General features: G+C 40.3%; 1 protein-coding gene across 1 annotated transcript; it reads right to left on the bottom strand.

The window, feature by feature from the left end:
- Window positions 1–433: 433 nt before the first annotated feature.
- Window positions 434–10,778, bottom strand: cmya5 (cardiomyopathy associated 5). Its single transcript, XM_077522162.1, has 14 exons — window positions 10,424–10,778; window positions 9,378–10,017; window positions 6,790–9,261; window positions 6,077–6,172; window positions 4,843–5,061; window positions 4,710–4,732; window positions 3,612–3,736; window positions 3,398–3,532; window positions 3,184–3,330; window positions 2,964–3,111; window positions 1,714–1,847; window positions 1,512–1,629; window positions 1,200–1,376; window positions 434–1,123 (listed from the first exon to the last, which is right to left on the bottom strand). Exons 1-14 carry the CDS (start codon window positions 10,537–10,539, stop codon window positions 874–876), a joined length of 4,800 nt encoding a protein of 1,599 aa, XP_077378288.1. The 5' UTR covers window positions 10,540–10,778; the 3' UTR covers window positions 434–873.
- Between the last annotated feature and the right edge of the window lie 566 nt (window positions 10,779–11,344).

Below are 11,344 nucleotides of genomic sequence, written 5' to 3'. Positions count from 1 at the left end.
TGCTGAGTCTTGGCTGCTTATTTAGGTAGCGTGTAAACAAAACATAACCCCCAAATCGTGAGGATTATTTTAATTTTAAAATGTAATGAAATATTTTTGACTAACAATTCGTCACATGCAAAAGCAATAGGCTACAATACGCTTAAATAAGTGTTTGCATTGTGGAAATCTCAAAATGCCCGGATGTTCAGAATTGTCAATACGTATAGCTAGCTGAGGTATAGCTAACTACTACTACTTAAGAGTACGCAGGTACAGTTATGTGTCCGTACTGCGTGACGAAACAGAACCACACTTCACTTGTATTAATAGGTAAGCCGACTAAAATGCCAGTACAAGTACAGTACTGGGGCCATCTAGTGATGAAACTTGGTAATGCAGACTGAATCAAAACGCCAGTTGAGCAAATAGAAAAAAAAAATAATCATGTTCATTCATCTCAGTATCTGTTTCCAATAAAGAAAGAAAAGAAAAGACAATAGAAACAGAAACAAAAACACAATTGATCACAAAAACCATTTAAAAAAAAAATCTGGCATATTCACAATAACAAACAAAGTGCAGCAGTATAATTCACTGATGAAATTAGGAGTCTTTCAATTAATCATTTTCTAACAGAAGTTAAAATTTGTCATAAAAGTGTAGGAAACAGAACAATTACAAAACTTACACGCTGTTTAAAGTTTACAGCAATCAAGAAGGCAACAGTGAAGAACTCACTCAAAGGAACTTCATGTCAGTCCTGTTTATGTCCTGATTGTCAACAAGTTATTTGATATGTACAATTTTATAACATTTTTACAAGGAGGATCGAGTGAGTAAGGTATTTTACCTTTTGACTTTTTCATGATATGTTCAAAACCAACAACTCCTTCAACCTTGGGCAAACTCGGGCACCTCGGGCACCATGCCGACCTCCAGTCCACCCGGCACTTCCAGGGCCAGAACCGGGTGACACGGTCCATTAAAGCTGTGCTTGAAAGAGCCCAACAACTGCCCCGTTTGGGCGTTGTAGAAACACAGACGACCCCGCTGGTAGTCCAAGAGCGTGCCAACCCGCTCGGGCGACTCGATCACAAAGACGCTGGACTGAGTGGCACCGTGAAGCATCTGGTAACTGCAACTACATGAACGAACACAACCGCAAACAGACTCTTCAGGCCACAATAAAAGGACAGATGTTTGTATTTGCAACCTACCCGGATGGTGACGGGATGCACTGTAAACACCATGAAAGCTTGTTTTCCCCAAGTGAGCACTTCCTCCGGGCTGAGCTGTAAGCTACTCCGAGCCTGTAAGCTGCACATCCTGACACCGTCGTCTCCCAGTAGTGGCGACCCCTCGCTGGTAATAACTCACCCAGGATGGATGGCGGCCTGGGAAATGTAAAATACACCGCATTGGTATGATGGATATTGAAAAACAAGCAGGAAGTGAAATCCGGGAAGACTTTCTGTACAGTTGCCACTATTTGAACGTCAACATATCAACATAGACATTACTGTAATTACTGTTTTTCTGTTGATGATATGTGCTGGTGAGCATCTTGGGACAAGTAAACAGTGGTTTGGTCTTCTGACAGCTCCAGAGCAGGATGAGCTGAAGCTTTCAGCAGGTGAAATCTTGTTCCTGAAAACAGTCAAATAGTTGCATTTGAAAAATGTGCTATTATTATTATTATTATTATCAAGGTACAGGAACGTGTTACGGAACCTTTAGTTGAAACGAGAGCAGCCTCGCTTTGGTCACTGGCTCCAGCTTGATTGACAGCTTTGATGTAAAACAAATAATTCTCATTGGGCTGCAGCAGAACTCCATGTTGGCAGCTTTTTATGCCGGCGATTGATCTAGAAGAGAAGTAACGAGAGACTGTACAAACACAGGCCACCACAAACGTTTTAATTGACCTTTTTCACAGCAGTCATTTTGACAAAAGGGGCAGGAAGAGGCATAAGCAATTTTAATATTACTGAAAATCTTAAAAAAAAAAAAAAAAAAAATTGCGCTTAAATAATAACCCTCCTGTTACATTGCAGGTCAAATTGACATGTTTGGAAAATTTAGGGGAAAAAACTTTAGGTTGAACTTTGTCTGCTGGCCTTTGTTTTTTTTAATAATTAATATTTTATTAAAAATTGCATTATGTAATATTTTTTAATGATTAACCATTACAATGGTTCACACTGATCCATGAATACTGTTAAGAAACAACCACTATAGGAGGGCTACCTTGATCAAAAATGGAATAGCCCAATAATGGAACAATTTCACCAATAATAACAATAAAAAATGCTGGACTGATATTGTATTATTTATTTATTTATTACCAATAATATAATGCCTAGTTACGTTATTGGGGATTTTGATATTTCCAGGTGGGTCTTTGTTTTCCTCAAAATTGATCATGTAAAACTTGACAGATATTGTAGTTTGTTTTCAATCTAAAGTTACACAATTTTGTAAGGACTGTTTATTTATTTATTTTTATTTTTTAACATTCACAACAAATATTTGAGTGTTAAAATTTTGGAGTTAAAAATTTCAGAGTTAATTTCAACCCCTAAAGTGTATTTTTAACACCGTCTAATTTAATTAGAGGTCAGTGTTGGAATTATGTGACAGAAGAGAATAAATAGAAATAAGCTCCGCCCATTTGATTAGAACCGCCATGTCGAAAAGACTTCTGGGAGTGCTAGGTGTTAGTTTGTACATGTTCTTCTTCTTCCTATTATTATTATTATTATTATTATTATTATTATTATTATTATTATTACAGTTTACGTTTTCTTGTTAAACAATTATAGACGTAAGTTCACTGTTAGAGCAGTGTTTTAGTATTTTTAATGTAATAAAGTATTACATTATCTGTAAAAAAAAAAAAGACAATATTAAGACAGCTACAATGTTGGCCCAAGACTTGAATGTCATTTGGTAAATGAGGTGTTAAATCACACCCCTCCCACCTAAGCCCATCGCCTTCCAGCTCATACTGGCGACAGTATTCCAGGATGAAACTCTGCCCAGGACTCGATTTCGCAGGGCTCCATCTCAGCGTGGCCGAGTCCCATGTGACGGTGCAACGCTCGCTATCCATTACCGGCACTGACGGTGCTGTTTAAAAAAAAAAAAAGTCCTCCTTATATCAAACGTATGCTTTCGGGCGTTATCAAGGTTCGCACTGACCAGTGGTGAAGACGAGCCTCTCGCTGGGCAGAGAGCAGCCCGTGTAGTTGACGGCCATCACCCACACTTTGTACGACTTATCAGGCTCCAACTCTTCCAGCACGCAGTAACTCTCCTTCACGGTCACGCGATACTCCTCCGACACAGCTGTGGTCAACAAAACTCCAGGTTATTATGAAAGCAGCACAAACGTGTGCCTCCGTATATTATGGACCTCCTTGTGGCTCCTCCATGCAGTAGACCTGGAAACAGTCAATGATGTCCCCGGGGTTGACCCTCCAGTAAACGGTGACACTGACACTGGTGGCCGATCCTGCCTCCTGGGGCTCCAGCGTGGGCCTCTGAGGGACTGCGGCGCAGAGCGGGACACATTTATCACCGGCGCCGCACAGGCTGACCCGGCGCAGTCCGCATAGGCGTCCGCGCACCTGCGATTCCCTTTCGTTGAGCGAGCTGCGGGCTGGAGGTGTTGCCCTTGGCGTAATCCTCGAACACCAGCAATCCCTTGGAGCCCAATTCCAGCGACATGGTCGACTCCAGAGCTGCCTGAAGCCTGACCACATAACAATTGTTTCCTTTTTTGAATGGGAAATGAACAAGAACATCGACGCTAAAGAGTTATCTGTGTACATTTTTATTCTTGTGGTTGAAGTTGTTGCGTTAATTAATTAGCATAGCAGAGAAACGTTCATTCATTTCAGAAGCTTAATTCAAAAAGCGAAACTGATTAAACACATGGTAAAATATTTTTCAGAAGGCCAATTCATGCATACCTCATTTCTATTATAAATATAATTTCATTATTTATCCACTATATATTAAAAATAACAATCATTAAAAATCATTTAATTCATTATATATTTATTAAAAAATAAAATCATAAAAAATCTATTTCATAATTTCTGTACTATTTATAAAAAACTAAAAATTCTTTAAAGTAATTTCGTTGCTTGTCTATTTATTTACACATTTTAAAATTATTATTAATATAATTTCCTTAGCCATTTAAAAAATACAAAAAATATCATAAATCATTTCATCATTTTTTTTACTAAATAGATTATTACAATTTCTTTATCTAATATATGTATATATATATATATATATATATATATATATATTTAAAAAAGAACAATTATTAAAAATAATTTCATTATTATTTTATGAATCTACTATTTATAAAAAATAAACTTTCATTACTTTATTCATTACAATTTTTTAAAATCACTTCTGTATTTATCTACTATTTAAAAACAATAAGTTATTAAAACTCATTTCATTTTCTACGATTTATTCAAAAATTCCATATTAAAAATAACCAGATTTACCATTTATAAAATAAATAAATAAAAAGTATTATTAAGAATTCGTTTTTTATCTACTATTGATTATCACTTCCTCATGTTATCATTATTGTTGTCATCTTAGATTGGATCTCCTATTAATAAACATGTACCTAATATTGTGACCAGGCAGTGTATTTTCTAGCACAACACACCATCCACATAACATTGAAGGCATGTTACCTTGCATGAATGTCCTCAGGGGTCTGAAGGGCAAACACATGGATGATAAATTATTTCACGAAAATGACTCACCAGTAAGGTACTAAATTTCATGTAAATAGTGAGTCATATGGCCTTAGGAGGATCTATCTACCCGAGCGTCCGTCTCGGCTTCTCTGGCCGCGGTCTCCAGGGCGGCCTTGGCCGAGTCGATGCTCTCTTGGAAGCAGACGATCTGGTCGTAGAGCTGCTCCAGTTTGGCCTTCTTCTCCTCCTCCATGTCGACGGACATGTCGTTGTACTGCTCCATCACCAAAGCCATCGTCTCGTCGTTCTGTGCCTGCATGGCCGCCTCGCTCTCAACACACTGGTGCTGGATGACAAGAGGACAGGCGGTCAATGCATTTGGTAAAAAGGAAAAATGTGGATGCAAAATCTGTCAAAGGAAAAAATAAATAAATAAATGAATGTACTATATTTTTTATATATTTATTTTACATTTTTACTGTATATATTACATCATGAATTACTGTAATAATACAAATTTAATCTTTCATTCATAAATTTATATTTTCTAGTTCAACAAATAGAAAACAACTGTTTATCAAATATTGAAATTAATATTTTAGTGCTACATGTTAAAATGAAAATGAAATTATTTAATAGTATTATTCAAAACTTAGTATTCATAATTTACCAATTATTACTATTATTTTTTAGGGATATTTTATACCATTTTTTCCCCAGAACAATACCAGTAGGGGCGCACAACTTTTAGTAGTCACTGATACCGATACCAAGAACTGATACCACTAGTACTCTTGTCACATAACCCCCCACACACATAAAAAGAAAGAAAGAAAGAAAGAAAGAAAGAAAGAAAGAAAGAAAGAAAGAAAGAAAGAAAGAAAGAAAGAAAGACCTATATATCCCAATATAACATTTCCCTTAAAATTGCATGGAATGTCGATTTTCTAGTCTTCTAATTTTTAGTTTCTGGTCGTTAAATGGCCACAAGAGGGCGGCCGATACGCCAGTACCAATACCTTGAGTATGGCCTGGGTATTGGCCTGATGATAGATTCATAAAATATGAAAACATTCATTTAATTTTTGTGGGCAAAAGGACGTTGATGCAACAAACATAAGACTGACTCAGTGTATGGTTGGCGGTCCAGATTAAAGTCAAGTCAGGTCACAATGTGGCATTGTGGCCCCAAACTTTCCCCAATCATCCGGTAAATTTAAAATACATATTCATACATATTTGCACGCACGCACGCGCACGCAAACGCACACAAACGCACGCAAACGCACACACGCAAACGCACGCACACATACACAAAAAAAAAAAAAAAAAAAAAAAAAAAAAAATACATATTCATATACCTCCACAGAGTGGTAGGCCAACTCCAGCTCTGACACCAGGTCCTCGATGTTCTCAGACCTCCCCTGCAGCTCGGAGATCCAGTCGCTCAGTCGCTCCTGTGACATGGCAGACATTCAACACTTCGACAAAACTTGGTGTTCATTCATTTCCGTGTATTTCAACAAGTAGATGACTTTTGATTTTCTTCCCACAGTTACATGCTCTAATTTAAAAACCCTTGATTATTGTTAGTGAATGTACAGGTGTCATATTGGTCGAGTCATTGCAGGTAAAAAGAGACTATTAAAAACATTGTTGACCCTGTGTTGGTCCTGCCAGTGTCAACAGATCACATATCAGTGCCCACTTGGTGGCGTCACAGAGGACCTTTTCCAGGCGATCAAAGCAGAGGATTACATCACAACAATTCAATGTGAACATGTGGATGATGCCAGCTGTCTGCATGGGTGGAAAAGTTCACGACCCACTTAAGATTAAGAACTTCTTGTCATGATGACCCAAAAAGTCAACAGTTCGACATTTGTACCTTTATGCAACAAAATGGAGGTCGCTCCAAAATGTCTTCCCTTACACTTACTGTGGTTCTAATGCACGTTCCTCAACACTATAGTGAAGTATTCTGGATTAGTACGTTCATCATTAGAATCTTGACATAAACCCACAATTTTACTGTAGCTTTATGTCAGGATTCTATATCCACATGATTTCTTACCCTGATGTCCTCAAAGGCTTTGCCCACTGTAAGCACCTCGTGACCATCATGGTCCCCAGAATCACAGTCATCCTTAGACAGCAAACACTGACAGGAAAGACAGAACCAATCCATCCCCTCAAGTTCAGCAGCCAATTGGGCCTGAAGTTGCTCCTCAGCGTCGATGATGTCGTAATCAGCCTCAATGAGATCTTTGTCGCCAAACACATCCACATCCCTCTCCTGTTCGTCCACCTCAGCCTCCCGAGCCGACACTGGCACTGGTTCCTCGACATCTCGCCGTACTTCAAGTTCTGCTACGTCTCTGGTGTCTTTTTCATCGATCATCTCATAATCATCACTTGTCACATCGAGAATGTCTTCAGGCGTTTCATCTGGAGCTTTCTTTCTCTCCTCGTTCTCTCTGTATGGACCGATCTCCAGGCTTGCATCACTTTCTGGGGTAACCTGAACCTTTTCTTGGACATCTGCAGTATCTGGTTGTAGTTCCTCCTCATGCGGCAGAGACAAATCCTCCTGTGGAGTAAAGCTCCTCAGAGGGGAAAAAAGGTGCTCATCTTTGTCGCTCTTTGTCCTCGGCTCGTCCGTATCCGTCTTTTCCACTAAAGGTATTGGTGAGGACATTTTGTTCAACTTTCCCAACCGTCCAATTGGTTCTTCTTCCAGATGATGCGTTGGTATTGTTTCAATGAGATGTTCATTTCCTATGTCAAGATCTGGTGGAGTCACTGTATTACTTTTTGTAATTGTCTCTGAGGATGGACTCATGTTGATGGCCATCTCCACAGCTTGGCCTTTAGGGACAAGGACAATCAAGTCGTCCTCCGTTTCAGCCTCGATGTCTTTTGAAGGTGTCTGGATTTTAAGTTCAATCATCTCCTGTTGTTCTGTCTCTTGTTCTGTTACTTTGGTTTTGACATCCAACTCCGGATCAGGTACAAAACATGCCGACTCATCTAGGGGAAAATTCTGCGGCAATGCATCGGCTCTTGTTTTTGCTTGAGGAACACTTGCTACCTCCTGAAGGTCAATCTGAACATTAGTCTGCGCCACTTTTTCATCAGCCGTCTTCTCAGTTACCTTCACAAATGCGTGCACCACTGGCTCACATTCAGTGAAGAACTCAACTGCTGCAGGTTGCTCAGGATCAAGCTCCTTTTGCTTACATGGCGACTTCTCTTCTAGTGTCTCCAATTCCATTTCAACTGATTTTCCTTCCTCTGCCTCTATTGCCGGGATCTCGTCCTGGGTGTCCTTAATAGCTGCCACTATTTTCGTCTCAGCTGCTGCCTTCTCACAAAGTTCCCCTACTGTGTCTTTTTCCTGAAGCTTGATGACAGTTTGAGGCACCTCAGGAATAGTGGGTGGCATCTCGCGTTCCTTTTCCTGCACTGCCTGTGTTTGAGATAGGTCTTGGGTTTCACTTGCACTTTGATGACTAACTGGCTCATTTCTTTGGTGTTCCTCTGTTGACTCTATTCTTAAGCTCTTAAGAGTAAAGCCCTCAGGAGTTTTGTCTTGATCTTGCACCCTTTCCTTCTTGGGTCCGTCCTCATGAATTGAATCTACAGTAACAACCTGCTCTTCAGTCTCCATTTCTGGAACTTGCTCTTCAGATTTTGCTGATGATGAATGTTCTACTACTTCAGTGTTAACTGCTTGTTTTGTGTCCTCTGTCTTGATCTCGTCTTCTTCCTGTTCCTCAGCTCTCGTTAGACATCCTGTCATTTCAAACTTACTCTGTGACCACATCCTCCTCCTTTCCTTCTTGTCCTCCACAGAGTCAACTGGAAGATCCACTGTGGGGGTGTCATCTTTCAAAATGAACTTTTCCAGGTACCCTTCTGCCTCCTCTGAATCCGACAAACATTTCTTGAAGTATTTCTCAGATGTAACGCTCTCGGCCTCAGAGTATTCCTCGTCGCTCTTTCGCCTCTCACCAACAGCATCCTCATAAAGGTCAGAGTACATGAAGGACATGGCAGTGGGTTCTTCCAGCAGAATGGGATCAATGATCTTGGGGGGTCCAGGGGAGATATAAATAGGGGTGAGGGTTGTTTCTTCACTTCCAAACAATACTGAGCCGCTCTCTTTCAAGGATCTCTGGCTCTCTCTTCTCACTCTTGAACTTTCTACACTCTCGTCTGATTTTTGCTGCAATGCATTTACAGGAGCTCCTTCTCCATAGAAGACCTCATCCAGGTGTTCCCCAACTATCTCCGTCTCTGTCACGAAGACAAATGAGTCCTCTGACGGGCTGTCTTTAACTACCTTTGCAGGCATTAAATCCGCTTTGGATTCCCTCACAGGTTCGTCCACCTCCTTTTGAAGGTCTGTAGCTTTTTGACCAGGAACTACCTCATCCACCAGAGTAAACTTCTCAAAGTAATCAATGTCTTTGGAGCCATCTTTCGGAATGGATGTGTGTCTCAATTCAGTGTCCACTGAAGGCCCAGTGTCATCCTTTGAAGGCTGTTGATTGATCACAATGATTAAATTAATTCTAAGAGTGTAAGAGCCACAAAAAAAATTAATACAAATTTAATTGAACAAATGACCAATTGTAATAATAATGTGTTAATAAATACCTCAGTGCCTCCAAGTATTTCCACGTCCTGAGGCGAGCCATGCTGCTTTGTGGTCTCGTCGAGGTGGTTTCGAGATTTGATCTTAGAAGTTTGGTCAAGGTATGACAAGTTGTCCTTGAGTTCTGTGCTCTCCTCTTCATCCACCGTGGGAAGTTTGGATGGGACCCTAATGTTAAGAATCTCATACCCCTCTGAAATCAAACTAAATAACTGCTGATCTTTGTTTTTAATTTCTTCCAAATCTGTCTCTGTTCCATTCTGCTGCTCTTTGACATTGGGACGCGACACCTCTGCCATCTCTGGTCTCTCCACTCCCAGAGCTGAGGCTGACCTTGAATTGCCTGATCTGCTTAGCCTGTCCCTCAATCTGCTGTTCCTCCCTGACCGTGTTCTCCTACGAACTACTTTGTCCTCATCAAAGATGATGGTGACTTTCCCGGCAGCTCCAGACCCTTCCATGCTACAGGCTTCAGAGATGGAGCTGGTCTCAGAGGCCCATGGAGTAGAGCAGCGACTGGAAGCTGTCTCCCAAACAATACCACTGTCCTCACTCTGGACAGTGACCATGGAGAATGACGGATCCACCATCAGGCACTGGAGTTTAGGCTTCACAGACTGGTCTTGGACAACCTCCCGTAGGCTGGAAATAAAAGAAATTAGATTTAGAGATGTTTGTTCTATCTAAAGAGGTTAAAACTTGGTTTAACATGTGCCAAAAGAGAAGACCATCCCTGACCTCTCAGAGCGATGCAATGAAAAAGTTACGGATAAAATGTACGACTTCAAAACATCATTCATGTAACAGGAGACCTTTAAGGCCTTCCAAACAAACTATATCGGTTTCTTTAACTATTTACGCCAAGCAAGGATATATGTAGCACTCAACATGACACTGTAAAGTTGAGAATATACGGGCAGAACAGGGCTGTCTAGTAAATTGTGCCATAACAAACAACACCCAATAAAAGTGGCCAACTATTTAGCAGAATTATATTATGGAGGTTATTCATCTGTTTGCATAAGGTCCAGTCGGGTGTGTTAAGCACCTGTTTTGCAATTCCTCCACCTCGTCCTCATCATCCTGGGTGATGTCATCTGAAGTCACACAATGGAATTCTGTCAGCTCCGTCATCTCAGAGTACAAACTTTCACCTTCTTCCATAGTTCCTCAGACTTCCACGTATTTTTTTTTTTTTTTTAAAGGTCTTCTTGTTTTCGGTCACTCGTGAGTCCAGAAGCGTCGGTTTGTTCCGTTTGTGTCATTCTAAGTTGGGAGGGGGCCCATCTGACTCAGCTCAGGACAGAAATAGTCTATGTGGGGAATGAAAAGAGGGGCGTGCAAGTGGGAAGTAGGCGCTCACTCTCACTCGGGCTCGAGTCAGTCGCAAAGATTTCAATGCATGAACCATTCTTACAAAATGTTATTGGTAATGAAAGCAAACGTACATGATGTGGACATCAATCTGCACTAACGAATTGCAGCTGGAGTCGTGTAACTTTAAGATCAAAATCCCCTTTGCTGAAGTTAAATATAGGCCGTGTGCTGAAACAGTACTCCTCGTCTCCCTTGCTGTTCTTGGCAATGCTTAATTAAGAGGGCCACTCACACAAGTTGGTATCTTTCTCCTTAGGTGTGTAAGCTTCACAAATATAAAAAAAAACAAAAAAAAACCTGATCCATAAACCACCTTTGTCTAATTTGATTTCAACAAAACATGTAGGTCCAGTTAGACGCTACAGGACTGCAGACTGCCCCTAAATGATGTCATTTTGCCCCTAAAATGAATAAGACAATGCAAGGACAATTTTCATCTACTCACGCCACTGCAACCACTACATTTGCTGATTTTTAAAAATTGCTATTCTGAATTTTGTTGATGTTTCTGACAAAATTCTGCTCCACACTTCAGACCATTTATCAGTAATACAGTGAAAATAATTGGGAACAATATTTACATTGCAAGTCA

The sequence above is a fragment of the Festucalex cinctus genome, chromosome 5 (genome assembly GCF_051991245.1).
Source record: "Festucalex cinctus isolate MCC-2025b chromosome 5, RoL_Fcin_1.0, whole genome shotgun sequence".
Taxonomy (NCBI): domain Eukaryota; kingdom Metazoa; phylum Chordata; class Actinopteri; order Syngnathiformes; family Syngnathidae; genus Festucalex; species Festucalex cinctus.
The sequence above is the reverse complement of the archived record's forward strand: the minus strand, read 5'-3'. Positions and strand labels throughout refer to the sequence as shown.